We start from the raw sequence: 22383 nt of genomic DNA, 5'->3' as shown, positions 1-22383 counted from the left end.
GTTGGCAGTACTATATTTTTGTCATGTGGGCTTTTGTCAGTCTGGTCACAAGAAATAAAAACTTGTATTTAGGGAAAGTAAGGCACAGCCAGGATTTGAGGTAGAGAGCATATATTTTACAGTAATTATGAAGAGCCATATTAGAAAATATCATAATCTTGAGATCAAATTTACAACACATTACGAGTCAGTAAAGTTGTTTTTCACATGTAGTACCCATATGGGCACTGTTTATAAGCCTGATAAAGATCATACAGAACTTTAACTTATGAAAAAAGCAAGGGGTACAATATGGCTCCAATAGCTTCCCCCACAAAAAGAACACATCCAAGGGTTACTCTGAAGGAATGAATGTATGAGTGAGTGAATGGTTGAATAGATTAACTAATTACACTTGCATGCTCATGCATTGCAAAGTCTCATGTGAACAAAAGGGACTGAATGTGAGAAATTGTGTTGCTACTTTGTGGCAGGGGCTTCTGTCCACGAGGACTGAGCTGACACCACTAAATTCCTGTTTATTTTGAATGGAAGAAGGATTCATACCCAGGGCAAGTACACAAAGGGTCAATGTCAAAAGAATGTACAGAATGGAACATGCTTTAAAGGAAAAAGGGATTGGCTTTTTTAAGCAAGAGACATCTTATTTTCAGGAGTGACCTGGCCTATAGAGGAGAGGGGAAGGGGGTTCATACAATTGATTGATGTTATGAAACTGTTCAAGTTTGTTACCATTCTATCAATGAAATACAGCACTTGTGCAACTGTATGTGCTCCTATAGAACCATGCCAAAACCATTCTACTGCCACTGCTTTTGTTTTTATAAAAAAAATTTGCTTTTCCCTCTTTTTTTTTTAGTTCTCCAGACTTTGGCAGCCTTAAGGAGAAGGCACTCATCCCTGTGTGAATATGAACTTGGTATCCAAAGCATTCCTAAATGTGGCTTTGTTAGCCTGCATCATCTTACAGTCTGGAGCTCAGGAGAAGGACTACACAGTGCGAGAAGAGCTACCAGAAAATGTCCTGATCGGGAACCTGGGCAAGGACCTGGACTTGGCCTTAGACCCGAATATCAAGCTATCTTCCCCACTCCAGTTCAAGTTGGTGTACAAGACTGGGGATGTGGCCTTGGTGCGGGTGGAGGAGAACACAGGGGAGATTTTCACCACCTCCAACCGCATCGACCGGGAGAAGGTCTGCTCAGGGATCCACAGCGAGAGCCGCTGCTTCTATGAGGTGGAGGTGGCTGTGCTGCCCGACGAGGTCTTCAGACTGGTTAAGATCCGCTTCCTCATCGAGGACATCAATGACAACGCCCCACTCTTCCAGTCCACCGTTATCAACATCTCCATTCCAGAAAACACAGCCATCAACTCACGCTACCCTGTCCCCTCTGCTCTGGATCTTGATGTGGGTATAAATGGAATACAGCACTATGAGCTTGTGAAGGTGAGTTTCCATTGTAATTCATATAGATCTATCGATCTATCTATCTATCTATCTATATATATATATATATATATATATATATATATATATATATATATATATATATATGTATATATATATATATATATATATATATATATATATGTATATATATATATATATATATATATATATATATATATATATATATATATATATGTATATAGTTATAAAGATGTGCTGTTTGTTACTAAATCAGAAGCTATGTAACTAAACAACATTTTAAAACCATAAATGAAGACCAAATTCAAATGTTTGCCATGCCATTAGATACTTACAAACATGCTATCCCTTGAGAAAGCTATTGTAGGCAAAATAATATTATTTCTACAACATGTGCAGTGAGGCATTATGATAAAGCATGTTATCACCCACAGTGGTGTATATATATATATATATATATATATATATATATATATATAAAACCAACACTAATTATGGAAATAAATGATTTACAACAAGACTAGGGGTGGGCATTTTTATTGCCCATTTTTCCTCACTCAAAGCACTTACTTACTAAATACCTTGGTATCAACATGTTGCCATTCATAATACACCTTCTGCCACCTGAAGACACAGCTCTTTTTCTTGTGTTGTGTCTGTTTTTTAAATTGATAATGCATAGTTCAGTATAGGATAGTAATTTTAATAATACTACTCGTGCTTGAAGATGTCATGCATAACCTTTGATATGGTGGCTGCAAGGTTATTCAAATACATCACAGATAATTTCCCTTCTCAACAGCCACATCTCTGCCTTGTGGAGATCAGCAATCACGCTCTCATGCTGAGATCCCTGCCCTCTGCGCAGGCTTCACGACACATGGATGGGTTTTTATAGTGGGGTAAATGTACTTATGACACTCTCATTGTTGTTATCAGTGTGCTACTATGCTGTTATTCTATTCAAATGTGATAACAGCTTTTTATGTGACATTCTTAATGATAGTTCTTAGGCGACAAGTAATCAACGTTTTATTTTTTATTTTAAAACCTGACCAATGCAGTCTGGTAATAATAATGCTTCTCATTAGACTGAGGAAAAAGGGCAGTGATAAATGGTTTAAGGTAAGGCTCTAATTGCACTAGAATGGAATGAGAAATATTAATGGATGCCTTTTGCAGCACAGAATTAAAGAAGACTAATTTGTGCTTTATGAAAGACCTGTGTGGTAATCCCAGTAGCTTAATATAGACCCAAAGTAGGATAATGCAATTCACACCATGCTTAAATAACCTACCATAGACATATTTAATAAGGAGATTCCATTTTGCAGTTTGTCTCACAAGGACATTTATGTAACTTTCCCACTAAATTAAAAATATGTTCTAGTATTCTATAGTTCTTCCAGACTGGGAGTATAGTGTAAATGCCCTCGATGAATTGCACATGTTCATTGATTGTACCAGGCTATTGCTCCTGAGCTTATATTGGAGGTCACATTTGCGTTTAGTGTTTTGCAATACCAAATCCTTTCAATTCAGAAAGCATTCATTCAAGATAAATGTCATTGTTGTATTCAAACTAAATTCAAAATGATGTCAAACTTATTGTTTTGCATGTCAGGGAAAATAAATATGGAAATGATCTTGAACGGATGTCAAGTAAAAGGTCTTTCTAAAACAAAAGGATTCGTCAACTTTGGTTTGCTGAAATGTACATAGCCATTTGGGAAGCAATTTCTGTTGTTTTAAGAATTGTATTTTATTCACATTTCACGTTATTTCACGTTTCAGTGCATGAAAATAATTTTTTTAAAAGGTGATAGTGTAGACTGCTAGATACAAAGGCCTATGGGTAGTATTAAATTGTTGTGTTAAAACCAGTTCACAGAGATGTTTGTTCACAAGCCCAGGGTAGCAGAATGTCCACAATAAACATTAAAAGAAACATTTCTTTCTTTATTTGTTTATTGGAATAATGTAAAAATCCCTCTCGTTTTGAGAGTTTTATTTATTTATTTTTTCCATTAAATATATGTAGTAATTTAGGTAAAAATGCATTATTTATTTATTTTAATTATTACATTTTTTAAAAATGTTAGTTGGCATTAGTAATGTAATTTACCCAAAAAATGATGTGTAGAATATACACACACGGTTGAATTGGGTACGGTAGCATAAGCAAGTGTGTGCTGGGAGGGAGTTAGTCTTACTCAAACGTGCTGTGTAAATGACACTTGAGGATATGTTTCCGACACGAGTCTAATTAATTGCCATTACACAGCAAATAAATAAACTAGCTGATCGTTCAAATTATAAATTTAAAATACTGTAATTCAAATTGGGAACTTTCGATGGAATGAATATATAGTATAACGCATTTAACCAAATACCACCCCGATAGCAGTACTAAACTCTTTCTTAATGCGAACACATGGCATGCAGGGGAAAAAATGACATCATGCTTTATCTTTCTGTAAATACACCCCAAACCGAGCAGAGCATGGTAATTAAAGTGAAAGAGTGCATTTGTTTTTGAGTGACAATGTGTCCAGACTCAAACAATACGAACCCGATATCAACGGTTCCATGGGGGGAGACAGTACTTGCACACTGCATGTACCTTCTTTCCTTTGCTGTCTTCCACAACAAATTCCTTATAGTAACGGCCATATTCTTCTGGGGTTTCTGTGTGTTTAGGCATTGTTTTACATTTCACCACAAATTACAATTCTTTTTTTTTAAATTCTGAGCTTGTAAATACTCCCTGTGGAACTGTAATATAGCTTTAAATCTCACAAGCAAGAACACTCCTCGGCTTCTAGTAATTGTAATCTCGTTTTAAATCTTGCATGCATGTTACAATCCTCGAATAGAAATGTAGGAATGTGCTGCCACTCAGCAGTTGGGGTGAGTTTAAAGTATTCAGAGCGAATCAATGCGAGATACAAGTCAGGACAATGTCAAAACATTTTTGAAGGTTTTTTATTTTTATTTTGCATGGGGAAAGGGGTCAAGTCAACGAATTGAGTAACCATTTCCAGCGTTTTTTGGATATGCGTCTATTTAATTCTTTTTTGTATCGGGGGTGTTTTATCGTTTTTTATCGGTGAAAACCGAAAATCAGAAGCCCTGATTTTAATCTAAGAAGAGAGTTGGGTCGATTTTCATAAAAGATCACATGGAACAATGTTAAAGAATCCCAGTGGTGGTAACCTTGACTTCAATCCAGGAATGGTCTAAATTTCTGTCCTGGTTAAATTCTTGTTGCCCGTACGAATGTATAATGAATTATTTTGCTCATGCTGCAACCCTTATTAATGGGGATAGAAATGTAACATTGCAATGGTTTAAATATTGTCAAATAAAATTTATTTGCAGATGTTAATGAGCACACAGTACTTGCAGTTGAAGATAAGGGGTATTGTTGACTCTGGTGACCGCAAGCTGTTTTATTATTCTTAGCCTAGGGTGTTTACAGTGCCTTTTTGATGATGGGCATCCATGCTAGCCTTCAGTATAAATAACTTACATTAATTATAATGATAATAAGACAAACCTAAAATAATGATGATACCAATACACTTTTGACCTCCAGTATCATTTGTGAATAAATTATGATGTGATATACAAGTCCATAAAAAATAAAACCCTTCATAGCCATGTAGCCTCATGCCATCTAATTTGTGACGGAGCTCTTGAAATCTCAGAAAAGGTTTCTACAGATGTCATTCACAAGGCTAAGGTCAGCCATTTCTGCATTAAATGAAAAACAGTCGGCCTGGCATTAGAATCTGATTAGTCATTTGTACATTTGTTTGAAAGGATTAGCAGAATCCCAATTAGCATTTTTAAAAAGGCTTTATCTCAGCCAGGGCTGCTTTGCTCTACTCCCTTGAATTAACGTGAACAAGACTGGAATTTGTTAATATTATGTATATGGCCAGACAAATGTGCATTTGCATTAAATTGAGAATAATGTTTTACACATATTCCAGCCTTATGGGTGCCTTTATTAGCAATTTCGGTGGCAGAATATCTTGAAAGGCAGTGTGACTAGTTTAATTAGCCTAAGAAAATTGTTTCATCTGTTGAGAATATACAATACTATTATACTGTAGCATCTGGTAGTGTACAAACTTTTTTATTGGTTTCAAAGAGGTGATTAAAAGCCACAACTGAGTAATACATTCTTATTGCATGCAGTGTACATCTTAAGATACAACTGGTAATGCACCCCATGTGGTCTTCAATTTCTTTTTAAATGTATTTTTAATGAATCAAATTAAAATCATGCTATTATCTCTGAATGAAAGAATATGTTGTATTGAAAACAAGTGGGGAAGCTTTGTAATGAACTGATTATTCGTTGAGTTTTATATAGGCTACTGTCCTGGCTGTAAACAAAGTTGCACACAGTATGGCTTTTTGTGATATAGATACTGCCTATCGACAGTAATCCATTTTTTTAACTTCCTAATGCAAAAATAACAGCTTTTAAGTATTATTTAGTAAGGTGTGTTATATGATACACAATGTTACTTGAGATTAGGTAATAGGTGTTTTTGAGCACAAGGGAGATGTCAGGTTTGGAATCACCTGAAGGACACTCTGGTTCTCTAAGCAACTGTTTGTGGTAGAGTACCATTGCTGTCAAGGCAGGCCAGCGGCTGGAATAGCAGACACAGCCGACGACATGCATTTCAGCTCGCTCGCACACTTTTATTAAACTAAACAAACAAAAGATTTAAATAAACACAGAAATGAAAATACAAATCAACCTCTCCCACCCAAGCAGAGCTGAGAGCACAATCTGCTGCTCCCAGTCCTTTCCAAAAACTAACCAAACAAAGGACCTGGCTCCTCTTTTAAACCATCTGACAGGGCTTAATTGGTCATCAATTAATTAATTAAGACCCAGCCACATTCTGCACATGGATTTGGTAGGAATGGGATTTTAACCTCATCCCTGCCAAACTTACATAAAAAATATATGATACATTATTTTCAACAAAGCACACAATGCATACATTTTAAAATGCTGTAGCCTCAGTCCTGCCACAGTCTTACACAGTGACCATTTAGTGCTCCTTGTTTAGTCACAGTATGGGGTGTTAGCATTTTCCATGAATTAGCACAGCATTTGGATTTTCAGAAATATTCTGAACGTAACAACTTCAATGAGGAAAAGAGAGACACTCCATTTCTCATTAAGACTTAGTCTGGCAGAGGATTCAATTAACTGCAGCAGTGCGTTGTGATCCTCAAAAGCTTTCTGCATCACCTAGACATGAGCATCGAAGATTCCTCTGGAAAAAGCCAAGGTCATCCTTCGGAAAGCAATACCATGCATGGTTAGAGAAGACCTTTTCATTACAAGAGATTTTATCATTTAAATCAGACATTATTTCTACTGTTTTAAGTTTCAATTGTTCTAGCACTAAAAATAAATAAATAAATAAAAAGTAATATGTGCCATTGTTGGGTAATTTTATGTAGTTTTCAATGTTGTCTTGGGACATCTACAGTATAAACAACCGGACACAAAATAGTGTACGATCTTCTAAAATTACCGTGACTAGCCAGAAGATTAAAAAAACTCAAGATTAGGAAGTTCTGTGTTTTCAATAATTATCCAAATTATTGGAATGTTTAATATGAAAAAGCAGTTATCTGTGGAGATGTTTCTTCATTAACCTTACACAATGTTTGACACACATAAATCATGGACCAGTGCCTCTGTCAAAATTAATTTATGAATAATGTAAATCTTCTTACTTATTAGCATTATCAGCACGTACTGCTCCATTTTTCTTGTATTTAAGATTTTTTTTTTAATTGTTTTTTTTTTTATATATTTTAATTTAGGACATACAGATTTTTCAAGTACAACGTTGTAGATCAATTACAATTCCTTCCTGGTTTCTAATCACTTTCTGTGTTTAATTGCGCTACAACACGCAAAGTAATGTTGTACCAGGAAACACATTTTACTTCTATAGTGTTGTCTTTGAAAAACTGCATATTTCAAATTGAAGTATAGAAAACAAAAAAAGATCTTTAATTCTGTCAATGCTTATAGCTGAGAGATAAAAAATGTATTTTCAATCTGTGGTTATATTCCTTTAATTACTGCTGGTTTATTTCAGCAACGATAACATAGCAATGACTCTCACTTAACCCTATGGCCATTGATTCATGCTTCCTTTGAATGTATCCAAAGCTACCCTGGTTATAATTAAAGGCCAGGTTTCAATGCAGTTTAAAAACTCCAAATTCTCTCTCCATTGTCGTGAGAATGTGATGTAACACACCCCTGCTACGCACATTCCACCTGTAGAGTTGAACTAAAATCTCTTAAACCTAATTCATTGCGCAAGGTTTCTTTTAGAAGAGCGAAAACTGTGAATCTGTTCAAAAGGACAAATAGGGAGCTTCACATCAGGTTGTGGGAAATGTGGGCGAGTAGGGTAGCATATTGTAGATTGCTATCAGTAAATGTACTGTACAAAACATTTTGACTGGATCATTTTTATCATATCATTAACCTAAAGTGCCGGATTTTAGCTGTGTTCGTAGACTACCATAAGGATCAGAATGGCTGAAGCTACCGTTCTGTAGGAAATCTTGTACATATTATATATGTATGTGTAGAGTAGGTTTATATTAAATATATATGCAGTCAAAAAATGTTTAGGAGATAATACATTGATAGTATAGCGTGTTGGTATTTATTTTTTGTTTTGTATTTGTGTAATGCTATGTCTGTGGTTTTGTTGTGTTTCCCTTGTTTTTTTTTTAATATATTTTTTTGGTGGCAAAATGAGGCAAGCTGCACTTGCGGTTCTTCAACACAACCTTCGTGGAAACCCAGTTTAAAAAAGCTGCACGATATCAGTCATCACGCAAGACCAAATTAGATTGCAGACAGAGATTTATAAATATACCCTCCCATATTTCAATATGAATGAGGTTGTTTGCATTTGGAAGGAGAACTACATGGAAACCCAAATTGCCCAAAAGGTACTACCAAAGTAGCATGAGAAAAAGGTGAGACTTATTTTTGTTTCCATGGAAACCCTGCCAAAGTTGTTGTTACAAATCAATTGTCTTCAGATTGAATAAAACAATGATAAAATTGACAATTTTTGGCCCAGGCATCAGTTGCTAATTAAATGTGTCCGAAGAGCCCCAGCGACTTTTTTTTTTCCATGGGTAGCACAAATAAAAATCTACACAGTACTGGGAAAATAGTTAATGTATCTTTTTTTCTGTGTCAGGGTGATTGTAATCTATTGCCCTTTTGTTATATCTATGTGTTTAACTCCAAAGCAGAGTGCTCGAGAGTGCTAACACTGAACAGTGTAGGTTGGGCTGCTGCATCAAAAGATGGGGAAGCTCCTCCATGTTAAGAACTTGCAAGTGCTGACTAAATGATTTTAAATGAAAATTACTTCTAAATGTGATATTGCAACTTTCTGCTTTGATGTATATTGCTGCCTGACATACATCTGACATTTTGATTAAATACCTGTATATTGTTTAATTTACACATTTTTTTAGAAATTATTTGAGCACAGACATATTAAAATACATTTCATTAGTGTAGGTAGGTAAACATGTGTCATCTTATTAAAAATACATGCCTAGAGTCTTTTGAAGTCTGAAAGTAGACTTTCTTTTTTTGTTTTAACACGGAAAGGTTTCAGATTGAAAGCTCTTCAACATTAGTGACATCAGCAGGCAAGGGCTTAGCATTGACACAGAGATGGTTGGAAATCGTAGTATATATTAGCACTTGCGTTTTTTTTTAACAATTTTTTGCTTCTCAAACATACCCTGCATCTTAAATTAGAGTACAGTATAGTGATGCATGTATTAAAATCGCCAACAAAAGACGTGACTACCCGAGTACAGAAACAGCAAACTGACTGCCGAGAAAAGACAACAAAGGCCGAATACACAAGCAGCAACGTGACTTTTACTGCTGATAAAAGACAAAACAAGCTTCCTGAGGAATTCCAAGAGAAGCTTTTACAATTTCAGCATTTCTAACAAACAGTACCAGCTTGGACAGGTCGGAAATGCTGATCAGACCCCCATATTTTTTGACATTCCAAGCAATACCACCGTACTTCAATGCTGTTGTGGTTGCTGGGTTACTGGGATGCCAGTGAGTAGTGGTATGTTGTGACGGTTGGTGGTTCCTACGGAACAGTATCCTAATCCCAACACTGAATAATGACCACACCAGCCCCGTGCACACATACACAGAAAAACACAAAAAAAGCAAAATGTATCTATTCCAGTTTAGCAAAAACGGGTGGAGATGAGAACCCCTATATGATAACTCCCTTTGTTGATAGTTAGTTAAACATAGGTCATCATAGCACTTGTTTCTTTAAATTAATTTACGTCAAATAATATAAAAAATGACCAGACACAAACAAGCTAGCTCCACAGAGTTCTTAACTAAACAAAACAAAATATCAATTTGCAGCAGCTGCTACATGAAAGTATCACTTATATGCAGGTTGTTTTGTTTACATTAATGTGCTGCTCCTCTTTCTTTTAGTTGTTAAGAAATTGTTTTAAATTCAGCAGTCTCCCCTGTGTTATCCAACAGCCAACTATGCCCACACCCTGCGTTTTTAGAAACCCTTAGGACTGCCACAATGTGTACGACAGAGACGCCATCTTAAGTATTATAACAGTGCGCAGCACAATAAACAAGCTCTGTGGTTAATCTACAACAACACTGTTTTTAAGCATAATTGAGGTTGTATCTTTGTAAATGCATATTTATTTGAAGTTTTATTTTTTCCTCAAATTGAGGGTGATAAAGTTGGGCTGCATCTTAAATTCGATGGAATATGGTACTTTGCACAGTCAAAGCTAGTTTCTCTTGCATTTGTTTTCATTTCCCTCAAGGTTTATAGTTGTGAAGACTTACTCGTCTTTAGGAAAAAAATCTTAAATCTGTGCAGACTCGCAATGAATTTTAAAGTGTGGCTTAGCTCTTTGACTTCTTTTCCAACACACACTTATGAACTGCCCGTGGACTCCTTTTCATTGACAAGAGATTGTTTGTAAATTAATAAATTCATACCCACAGCATGTGTGGATATACCCCAGGCAACTTTATGCCATTCCTGCACATACACAGACACAGGCATTCTCAGTTTTCAGAAAGATTGACGTTTAGATTAGAACTAATAATATGAAATAATGTATTTAAAAAATGGATGTGTTTGTTTTTCTCTCAATAGAGTGTAAGTGAATTTGGACTGGACATCATTGAAACCCCAGAGGGAGACAAATGGCCACAGCTGATTGTCCAGCAGAACCTTGATCGAGAGCAGAAGGACACATTTGTCATGAAGATCAAGGTGGAAGATGGAGGGTCACCACCAAAGTCCAGCACTGCCATCCTCCAAGTGACCATTGCAGATGTCAATGACAACCGCCCTGTGTTCAAGGAAAGTGAACTTGAGTTGAGCATCCCAGAAAATGCCCCAGTTGGTACTTCAGTCACACAACTTCATGCTACGGATGCTGACCTGGGCTTGAACGCACAGATCCACTTTTCCTTTAGCAACCAAATTTCCAATGCTGCCAAAAGGCTCTTCAATATTGACAGTACCTCTGGATTGATCACTATTAAAGAACCACTAGACAGGGAAGCGTCTCCAGTTCATAAATTGACAGTATTGGCTAGTGATGGAAGCTCTACCCCTTCTAGAGCTATAGTGACAGTCAACATTACAGATATCAATGACAATGTCCCCTCCATAGACACAAGGTATATCATCAACCCCATCAATGGGACAGTCCTTTTATCAGAAAAAGCTCCTCTCAACACCAAAATCGCTCTGATTACAGTGATGGACAAGGATGCTGACTTGAATGGGAAAGTCACTTGTTACACTGACCATGATGTTCCCTTTCGATTGAAACCTGTCTTTGACAATCAGTTCTTGCTGGAGACTGCGGCTCCTCTGGATTATGAGACAACCAGGGAGTACGCTATTAAGATTGTGGCATCCGATTCGGGAAAGCCTCCACTCAACACTTCAGCTATGGTTCTGATAAAGATCAAAGATGAGAATGACAATGTCCCGACTTTTACCCAACCAGTTATAGGACTGTCCATTCCAGAAAATAATGCGCCTGGGACTCAGTTGACAAAAATTAGCGCAACTGATGCGGACAGCGGGCGTAATGCAGAGATCAATTATTCCCTGGGATATGACGCCCCTTCAGTTTTCAATCTAGACCGCAGGTCAGGAATCCTGTCAGTGGTGCGCAGATTGGACAGGGAAAAGCAGGACAAGTACACCTTCACGGTTGTGGCTAAGGATAATGGCTCCCCTTCTCTGCAGAGCAACGCCACTGTGATGGTGATGGTCCAGGATCAAAATGACAACAGTCCGGCTTTCACCCACAATGAATACAACTTCTATGTGCCCGAAAACTTACCTTTGTATGGTACAGTGGGCTTGATCACAGTAACGGATGTGGACTCTGGAGATAATGCAGTTATCACCCTTTCCATATTGAATGGCAGAGACAACTTTATCATAGATCCTAAAACTGGAGTTATTAAGCCCAACATCACCTTTGACAGAGAACAGCAAAGCTCTTACACCTTTGTGGTAAAGGCTGTAGATGCAGGTCGGCCTCAGCGTTCCTCGCTTGCCAAGGTCACCATCAATGTTGTGGATATAAATGACAACCGGCCTGTGTTTGTTATCCCATCCTCCAACCACTCTTATGATTTAGTCAAATCAACCACCAGCCCAGGCTCTGTGGTGACAAGAGTGTTTGCTATAGACAATGACACTGGCATGAATGCAGAACTTCACTACAGCATCATTGGTGGTGCCGCTAGGGGGTTGTTTTCCATTGATAAAATTACTGGCAACATTACATTGCAAGAAAAGATTGTAGCTGCAGATCAGGGCTTGCACAGGCTTGTAGTCAAAGTCAAGGACTTGGGGCAGCCTGAATCGTTATATGCCATTGCTCTAGTGCATTTGTTTGTCAATGAAACTGTGGCCAATGTCACATACATTCAAGAGCTTGTGTATAAAAGCATGGAAACTCCTTTGGATCGGAACGTAGGTGACAGCATGGTGACCCCCCAGAACAATGGGTACATCATAGTAGTTATTGCAATCATTGCAGGGACCATGACAGTGATTCTGGTCATATTTGTCACAGCTCTGGTGCGCTGCCGACAAACACCCAGGCACAAAGTGGTGCAAAAGAGCAAACAGAGTGGCGAGTGGGTGTCCCCTAACCAGGAGAACCGGCAAACCAAGAAGAAAAAGAAGAAGAAGAAGAGGTCTCCCAAGAGCCTCCTCTTGAACTTTGTCACCATAGAAGAATCTAAGCCAGATGACCCGGCCCATGAGCACATTAATGGAACCTTGGACCTCCCAGTGGAGTTGGAAGAGCAGACTATGGGAAAGTACAACTGGGTCACCACACCCTCAACCTTCAAACCGGACAGTCCAGATTTGGCTAAGCATTACAAGTCCACCTCCCCTCAGCCCACCTTCCAGATCAAACCTGAGACCCCGGTCCCGCCCAAGAAACATCATGTCATTCAGGAGCTTCCGCTGGATAACACCTTTGTGGTGGGTTGCGACTCACTCTCCAAGTGTTCTTCAAGCAGCTCGGATCCCTACAGTGTCTCTGAGTGCAGCTGCCAGGGAGGCTTCAAGACCACCGGGCCCATTCACACACGCCAGGTAAACCAAAGCTTCTAGCTGCCTTCCTTTCCCTCTACTCTTCCTTTTTATTCCCCTCTTTCTACTCCTTCTCTCTCCCTCTCTATTTTTCTCAGGTGGGGTGGGGGATTAAAAACTCAAATGGTCATGCTTGGCTGAGGTATTGAAATGTAAGCAGAATTCTATTCATCAGTGTTAGGGGGAGCACACATTAGAATGCAGTGCTTCTCAGCTGCAGGTGAAGTGAGTGTTAAGTGATGGAGGCTGGAGGAGATCTTTTCTGTAGGTGGCACTGTGGCACTTTTTCTTGCTTGCAGGAAGAGAGAGGGAGAGAGAAGTGCACACAGTGTAGGCAGTGCTGTAGCAGTTATGCATTGACAAAAACAGAAAAGAAGCAGAGGCAGGAGCTTTGTGTGTCCTTATCAGCATGGTGTTCACACAGAATCTAGCAATCTAGGCCAGGTGCAAAGTAAAAACGTTGCAGGATACATTAAGTGCTAATGGTACCAGTTCCTGGGATATCTGGATTCTCTTGGAAAGGGGTTAATTTTCAAGGTCTGCCTCAGACAGACACGAATATATTACAAACAGATGAGAATGCTGCACCTGACAGGAAGATTGCATCGACATTCAGGCTTTTAAGAGCTCCTTGCTTGACATTTACAACAGAGCAAAACTGACTCAGGCAATGATAAAGGACTACGTTTGAGTGGCTGAAGGAAATTGTAGGTACTAATTGGAATTCGTTTATGGGCAAAGCAATAAATGACAATAGCTTGCCAGAAACTTTGAGGCAGATTATAACAGCTCTCCAGTTTTGGTTTGGTTATGTTTAAGCTTTGACCTTAAAGAGTGCATTGCACTGCAGGTACAAACAGTGAACATCAGAACCAACCGGTCACCAAAGGGAATTCACATTTTCAAGGTCTCTCTCTTGACTTTCACTTGTATTGAACCATGAAAATCTCTTCTGGGGTATACTAGCTGCTAAGAGCAGGTGACCAATTAGTTAAGGTGGCTGTAAATACAGGTATCAATATGTGTTATTTGTACAGTAGATGTACATGTGCAGCATATCCTTTGTTGGATGAAGTGCAAAATTCAAAAGGGCCTAATAAGTAAGACCAGAGAGAGGTTATAAATATAAATGAGAAAAGACAATAAACTGACGAGCATCCATGATGGTCTGCTTTCCCGGTAAAAGGCCAGGGTCTTCCCAGCTGAAAGCAATACATGTTATAATAAGATTGATAACTCAAGTCAGAGAGATCAAGGGCAAGGGAGACTTCCAGGACCAGGGCGATTTGAATAGGAGGAAACAAGGTAGATTGTTCAGCTAAACAGGTAATAGCACTGTACTGTATTGTCAGTGCTTTTTACTGTTATATAGTATGGATACTTTTACTGTCTGCAATGTTTAATCTACAGTAAGTAGGGAACCTGCCAAACCTGGAAGCAAATAGCATCCTAAAATATAATTTTAAGCTGTAATTCTGACTGTAATTAAGCTATAACTTTTTTTTTTTTAATTGTGTACAGTGATGTAAACTGTTATGGGTCATTATGCTGCTGAACACCACTGAAATTTCATTTATGTATGTATTTAATTGATTGATTATTTATTTACCAAACACAAATAAATTATTTTGTGGAAGTTTCAGCAATTATTCATACGCCAAGTCTGCCAAATGGCCCATGCACTCACGACAGACCCATATGTTTCAATGTAAATGAATAACTTTACCTGCACTGGACATTAACATATTTATGTGTACTACCTCTGAATTTCATCCTTGTAAACTTCATCACATCAATCTCCTTGATTCTATTTTGAAGTGCCGGTTTATGTACTGTAGCTTGACATGTCAAAAAACGGCAAAGCTTTAGAAAACATTGTTTAGTGATCTACTTACTGATACCTCCTTAGCGGTACCGTTCTTCATTGGCTACCAGTCACTACCATACATGGCCTGGCACCCTCCTATCTTTCTGATCTCATACTTTGTTATGTTCTTAGTCGGGTGCTGCGGTCTGCGGAGGCTGACCTACATAGTGTCCCGTTTATTCGAACTGCCACGTATGGATCGCGTTCTTTTAGCCATCTAGCAGACTCGGGTCTTTAGGTAAAATTCTTATAGTAATATATTGTTTTTTCTCTGTTTTTCTTATTTTATTTTTTGCAGATTTTGTAAAGTGTTTGTTTTTTGCTTTTTCCTTTGCTGGCTATGTAAAGCACCCTGAGACGCTCCACGTGTATATGGGGCGCTATAGTAAATGTAAATATGATTGATTGATTGATATCTGGTGTTCAAAGGCTGTGTTTTGTACTTATAAATACTTAATTTGCTTCATCTGAGCCTTTGAAAGGTGACACCTTGTGGCAAAGTGTTAAATAGTGCGCAGGTGTAGAGCAGGTGCAGTGCAGGTGCAGTAATCCAATGATACAGACAGACAACAAAGTACGGGTGAAATGTTCATTTATTTATAATCCAATGGTCTGATTACCAAGCAGTAAATAATAGAGGGCTGGCAATACACACGAAATGCGTATTGCTCAGTAATAATAAAGGGTTGCAAATAATAAACACAGTACTAAACACAATTAGACACACACATGATCACCAGTCCAAAGTGAGTGCTGCAGTGCTTGTGGTGAAGTACAATTTATTATATGAAACAATGGTGCAGTGATGTCTGGGTTTGGTGCTGGCCCAAGTCCAAAGCTCTGGATTGTGTTAGCTGTCTAGTCTAGTGAACAATGAACAAATAACAGAGTTTTAGACAGGCAGACAGAACAAACAAAACACTCACGGTTCTCTATAATAATACACAGGCCCTTCCGGTTTCAGCGTAACCATAATAAGGAACAGATGACATCACTACGTCCCCTTGTGTATCATCAACCATGACTCCTTGGTTAACGAGTGCGCCTCCAATCCGCGGGTGCCACATCGTTTCCCTTTCGGGTCAATGATTTTGTGTACCTTAGCTCCGCCTCTTTTCTAGATGGCCTACTACCGCCAAACCCTGGGAATGAATTATCGGGCCATCCAGTCCAGGGTACTCTGTTCCCTTTACACAGCGCCCTCACAGGTCGGGAGGGAGATCTAAAACCAAGAACCATTATTTCTCTGTCACACACCTACAATCTTCATTCCTTTTTCACATACTGTTTATTTTTAAGCCAATGTAATGTCACAGCACATTATTTATAATCCTTTTACAAGGCTGATTTTGGAAAAAGAGATTTTGGAATTGATTTTACTGCTTGTCAGATTGGTTTACCTTGCCAGGTTTACATTTGCCTAGTTTGTCAAATTCATAAATAATATACAGATCTGTCAGAAACTGAGTAATTTACTTTTAACTCCATTGGATCTATTTTATAATCTAAACAAGGGTTCACATAACTGGCATGCAGGTACGCATGCAAACCAATAGAAAAAAAAATGTGGACTTCCGTATTGTTTATAAGATGTAAATGCGTAATGTCAGTACATTTTTAACAGGAAAGCATTTTTCATATAGTCAGCGAGGGTGCTCACGCTTACAAGGTCAAGCATATATTATCTGGCTGTGACCCATACCTGCCTAACCTCCCGATATTGTATTGTCTCAAGGTCTCTGGGATCTGTTAACGATCTCTGGGTAACTGAGCTTATTATCGCTGACCATAATTAAATATCAGTCCCCATATTTCACTTAATGTTGTTGTCTCTAACACTGCCATTAAGCAATGCTGCTTGTGAGCGTGGGTTTTCACATCTGAACATTTTGATCGCGCCTATCAACCTCATGCCTTTCTGCCCTGATGCATATTCATATGTGTAAGATGACCACTGAAGCCTTTGATCCTGAACCCAGCATCCTTGACAGCGGCGCAAATCGATTTGAAAATTGGTGCTAAACTGTTTTGAAAGAGAGCCGTCCTAATCAAGCGCCCCTTACAACTTCTCACTCAACACAAACCTTCTCTCCAGTGTATGCGTGGGTCATTTGAGTAGTCCAGACCCAATGAGAAACTATCATCATCTATGGTTGCTAACAAATTAATAATAATAATAATAATAATAATAATAATATTAATAATAATAATAATAATAATAATAATAAATTAAACATGGCGTCAGAATTTAATGTTGCTTGCACTATATGAGGTAACCTGGTGAATCTAGCTCTAAATTTGCAACCTTGATCCTTGACATCCCAATTGTTTGAACTGTCTGAGGTGGAGCTAGACAGCGACTTGGATAATGACCTCTAATTTTGGTGAGTACCAAACCATGTCTGCTGGTACCTAATGATAAAAGTAATGTGAACCCCTGAATATAAATAACGATACTGTGTACGTAGTGCACAATGTTGTAAAAAATGTTTATAGAAAACTGTTTTGCTTGTTTTATAATAAAGTGCTCTATTCACAATGTATTTACTTTTTTTGTGGATTATATACAGTACAGGTTTGTATGCATTAAACAGTTTTAGTGGCTTAGGTTTTAAACTTTATTTAAATATTGTGAAAACAGTAGAATGTATGTTTAAAGCCGGAAGGATACTCGATAGCTTCTGTGGCGTTCCCATAAACACACTCTTTTTCTTGCCTCCTATATTATTATTGGGCCTTTTGCATATGCATTATTAATGCCCAGACATATGACGCCGTGACAATAAAATGCCAAACATTTTATATGAGTATGTCCTTGTATGGTCATTGAGTGATTTACTGAAGGCTTATACCATTACTGTGATGTCATCCTTTGTTCTAGTTGATCAATTATATGAATGCACACTGCAGTCTCATTACAGAGAAATGTTTTTAAGTGCTATAAACAACTCAAGAGTGTTGGGTCCGTGCTAAACTAATCTGCAGTTCTCAGGTCCTGCATTCAAAAGTGGATTATTTCAGAAATGCAATACTTTTGGATCTTCATGTTATACCTTTAATGGAAGAGCAAACTACACAACCTTGCATACCTAAATTACTAGTTATTTTTGTACAACATGTTTTTGCTTAAAGAGCATGGTAACCCTTTATCGCATGGAAGGAAATATGTAATATACTAGAAACCACAGACTCTTTTACTTACTTTCACTGCATGTATGCACAGTATTCTGGAACATGGGTTAATTCATACAATGTAGGATTATTATTGAAGTTTGTGAGTGTTTATCATGTCTTGTGGTTGATAAGCTTAACTAAGCTCTGTCACGTATCTGAGCAGCGAATCAAGCTTGCACTCAGCTGCTGTATAGTTTGCTTTTGAAGCAGGTCAATAGAGATTCGGGCAGTGGCAGCTACAAGGCCTGGAAACGCATGTGGAGAAATACTGCCGCACTTGCAGTTCTGACCTATGCAGCCTTATAGATGTAAATGCAGTGTGTTGTCAGCAACAATTTATGACTGCCTACCCCCCTCAGCCTTGTAGCCTTCTTCATGTCAGTGATATAAGATACAAAACATAAGGTTTTAGCATTAAAAAATCCCTCCCTTACAGCCACCTCTTTATTATGAATAGTTTACACATTATATTTTTACATAATATACATTATACATTTTGGAATCAGAATTTTCATACACATAGCAGATTCCAAGTTCACATTTATATGACCACAGGATTACCATCCATTTCACTGATATAGTCGACTCAGAGTTGACAATACCTAAATAGAGAAGGCTGACCTACAACAACTGATACCTTACAGTACTTCTTGAGCAGTGTAAGCTTCAACAATATAACACAGAAATGCATCAATGCACTTTTATATATCTGGAATTGAAGGTGTCTGATTTTAATTTAGTTCCAGCCAGCTGCAGATCTGCGCAGAAGTTGGATGGCCCACATGTTGTTTGGATCATAATTTGTTTATAAAGCTTCACTTTGTTATGTAGAGAATGAGAATACTTCTTGACAGCAAATACCTGAACAACCTTAAAAAGGTGTCTTGTTGTATTAAGTCAAGTTAAGAAGCAAAAAAAATAAAAATAAAACTAATTAAGATGCAGTGTCCGGAGTTTTAGCAGCTAATTGTTGCTATTAAGAAGACAGCATCTTTGACTAAAGCTGCACAAGTTGGAAGGCAGTAACTCAAAGAAATAATCAAGTGTTTACACTTGTAAGCAGCTGCTACTCCATCTATTAGTTACAGTAAAACCCTTTTGCTTCTTTTTGCTTTCCAAAACAGGGGTAACCTTGCTCCTTTAATTTTAATTAAGATTTACTTCTCACAGTGAGCTAAGAGTATTTTTCTCCCAATCTCAATGGCAGTCTATGCCTTGGGTTTGACTCTCTACTTCACATTTTTTTTTATTTTATGTACCCTGATAATCTCCAGCCTAGCAGCTGCTCAGTTGTCTGCTTTTAAGATGTGTTTCGAACTTCTATCCAGTTAACATAAAACAATGTTTCTACTTGGCCTACAGACAGCAACACACAAAAGTGGAGGAGATCTGTTCAACTCACTGTAAAGTATTGCAGTTCAAACTGCTTTATTACATGTATATTGCATAACCGGCTCTACCTATGATCCATACAGTCAGACTCGTGTTTAAACTATTGGTGAATAACATTAGAACCCATTGGACTTTTTACTTGTTCTCTGGAACTCCTGATTCCAGTTGCATATTTTATTTAATTTTAATTCCACATTTTCCATATATGGCCAACTTGTCAATGTCATGCACAACAAAACAGTATCAGGGCCTCATTCACTAAATTGGGGTAACGTGTTTTCCAGTAAGCCCCTTTAACTGCGTGCTTTGTACACCTGCTGTATTCACTAACCACTGGCAGGCAACCTAGCACGTGGAAAAAGTACCGCGTTCGAGTCATTTAAATATGAGTGGAAGCCTTTGTGCAGAGAACATACCGATACTACGGCTGGTCAATGAAATATTACAATGTTTTTTCATGAAAAAAATCCTGAATTGTCGAGCCGTGCCTAACAGTGACACACTCAGATGACAGTATCTCCCTAAAGTGTCTTTTATAAAGAAAAACACAAAAGCTTCAGTTTTGTCATTTCAGGTTTGCAGTTAACGTTTCTCCCATGTTTAATATTTTGGGATTAAAGGCAAAATAGTCAATGGGAATTACACGGTCATTGTAATTAATGTGTCAACATACGTTTTAAAGGTTTACAAAAAATGATGCTGAATTTGTCATTCAAGGTTGTTTTTAAAAAATATATTTTGTCTGCTTGTTTCTTGTTTCTTTTTCCCCCTGCCATGCGGTAATTCTGGTCATTTACCGCCATTTAGTGAATGAGGCCTTTAGAGAGCAATATTATCTTTTAAATAATTTTTTTTAACATTAACAAAAATGGCAACGGGCATTATTATGATGTGTGATTTCTAATCATTCAGATTGGTGGTGAACTTCATCTCAAGTTTCAGAAACAAATACATTAAGAAAAAAAATTTCCACATGAGAATCCCAGCAGCTTTTAAGGGATTGTTTTTTTATCAGAAACACAGTATGATCCACAAGGATAACAAGTATTTAAACATTAAAGCCCAGTACCACTGAGTTAAATATTCGTACAGTACTACGAATAGATAATGAATGAATCATCGTACAGAGGTTGTGCTTTGTTTGTGAGGAGAAACTGTAATGAAGCAACATTCAACTGATTTGCCAAATGGTTTTGTACAGTGATTCCATGCTGTGTCAAGCAAAGCTGGATTTAAAATATGTTGCAAAGGATTAAGATCGGATTAATGACACATTTCCATCGTACCATGAAACCAGTCTTTAAAACTCAATCTCATAAAAGGTGGGGCTGCAGCCAGTTCCATCTGAAGTCTCAAATCTACAATCCCATCTGCAGCCAGGCATTGCACACAAGTCAGAGATAACCTGTATGTTTCACGTTTTTGTATGATTCGTTTTATTAAATTACTTAACCAGCCTCCAATATGTATGACAGAATAATATAGTCACAGCCTTCACATTCACCCTATATTTTACATTGACAACTCGAGGTAACTTTCATCATCAGTTTAAGTTGGACATCCAAGCTCTGCCAGCCCATACTCCCAACTGGGCCTGACAGAGACCCAATTGAAATCAGTTTAATCTCAATCTACTGCTGGTGGAAATTAACACATCTGATTTCAAATTACTTCTCAGTCTCGGTGGCAGGTAGAAACATAGCTTTACTTGAAACTCAAAGCTCTTGTAGAGATGTAACCATCCAGAGGCAACTATAATCTTGTACATACTTGTGGAAGGGTGGTGGGCAATTCACTGACACACAGGAGACAAAACTTTATTTGTAATGCCGCTGAGGTGCACTTATTTTTACACACAGAGGGCGCTGTTGTCCGCAGCCTGAATACTGACAACAGTAATCAGGACCACAGCGTTACCAATACCGGTATACAGTCCAGTGCACATACAAGTGCTCAAAATAATAATGAAAACAAAAGGCACAAAGAAAAAGGGAAAACAAAACACTACTAACAAAACTATAAAATAAAGGTGCTGCACTCTGCAGCGTTTCTCCGACCGTCGCTACACTCCACTGTTCTCTCAGACTACAGTCTGTACTTTTGGGGCCTGCCAATGTTTTTTCCACTACCCCTATTTTTATTTTATTTTATTTTATTTTATTTTATTTTGTTTTCTTTCTCCGGCCATTCTCGGTCCAGCAATAGAGCTTCTGCTCGCTCGTTTTTTGTCCTATAGGGGCCGACCTGAGGGAACAACAGAGCGTTATTTTATAGGCCCAGCAATCCCCCAAGGCCCGCCTCCCAACCATTCAGAGAGAGGGAGAGACCACACACCCTCGTCCCACCTCTCTGTGTCATTGCCATGACTGACAGGCGGATCTTACGGGTTGCTGCCCTCTTCCTGCAGAACCATGCATGCGCCAAACAGTCAGCACAGATCTCCCCTGTTACAATGCTCCATATGTATTTATTTACGATCATAATTTGAACCAGGTCCATGTCTAGAATGTTCTTTGTTGACCACCTCTACACTAAGTTATGCAATACTTTCTCAGTTCTGTATGACACTCTCCATTTAGCAAGAACTGAAAGCTGAGGAGTATGTAAAAACAGATCAAAAATCAAAAGCACTTTAAGAGAAAGATAATAAGGGAAACGGATTTCAAATCTTAATGCTAGACCTTTAAAACATACGATTGTTGTCATCTCAGAAGCTGTATTAGTGTATCTCCCTCAAACCTACTGTACAACCAGTGATTTTGAAG

The 22383-nt window shown here is 38.0% G+C and overlaps 1 protein-coding gene across 6 annotated transcripts in view; it reads left to right on the top strand.

The window, feature by feature from the left end:
• LOC117412343 (protocadherin-11 X-linked-like) overlaps positions 1-22383 on the top strand; it is a 275702-nt gene that overhangs the window by 11783 nt on the left and 241536 nt on the right. For 4 of the 6 annotated variants that reach the window (XM_058989135.1, XM_058989137.1, XM_058989132.1 and 1 more), the window contains exons 2-3: positions 860-1450; positions 10702-13188. In XM_058989135.1, coding sequence (XP_058845118.1) covers positions 911-1450; positions 10702-13188 — 3027 coding nt within the window. In that variant the 5' untranslated portion in view covers positions 860-910. The remainder of the gene's footprint in view (positions 1-859; positions 1451-10701; positions 13189-22383) is intronic. The other 2 variants (XM_058989136.1, XM_058989134.1) reach the window with 1 other exon arrangement.

Source organism: Acipenser ruthenus, chromosome 16, assembly GCF_902713425.1.
Source record: "Acipenser ruthenus chromosome 16, fAciRut3.2 maternal haplotype, whole genome shotgun sequence".
Taxonomy (NCBI): Eukaryota; Metazoa; Chordata; class Actinopteri; order Acipenseriformes; family Acipenseridae; genus Acipenser; species Acipenser ruthenus.
The sequence above is the reverse complement of the archived record's forward strand: the minus strand, read 5'-3'. Positions and strand labels throughout refer to the sequence as shown.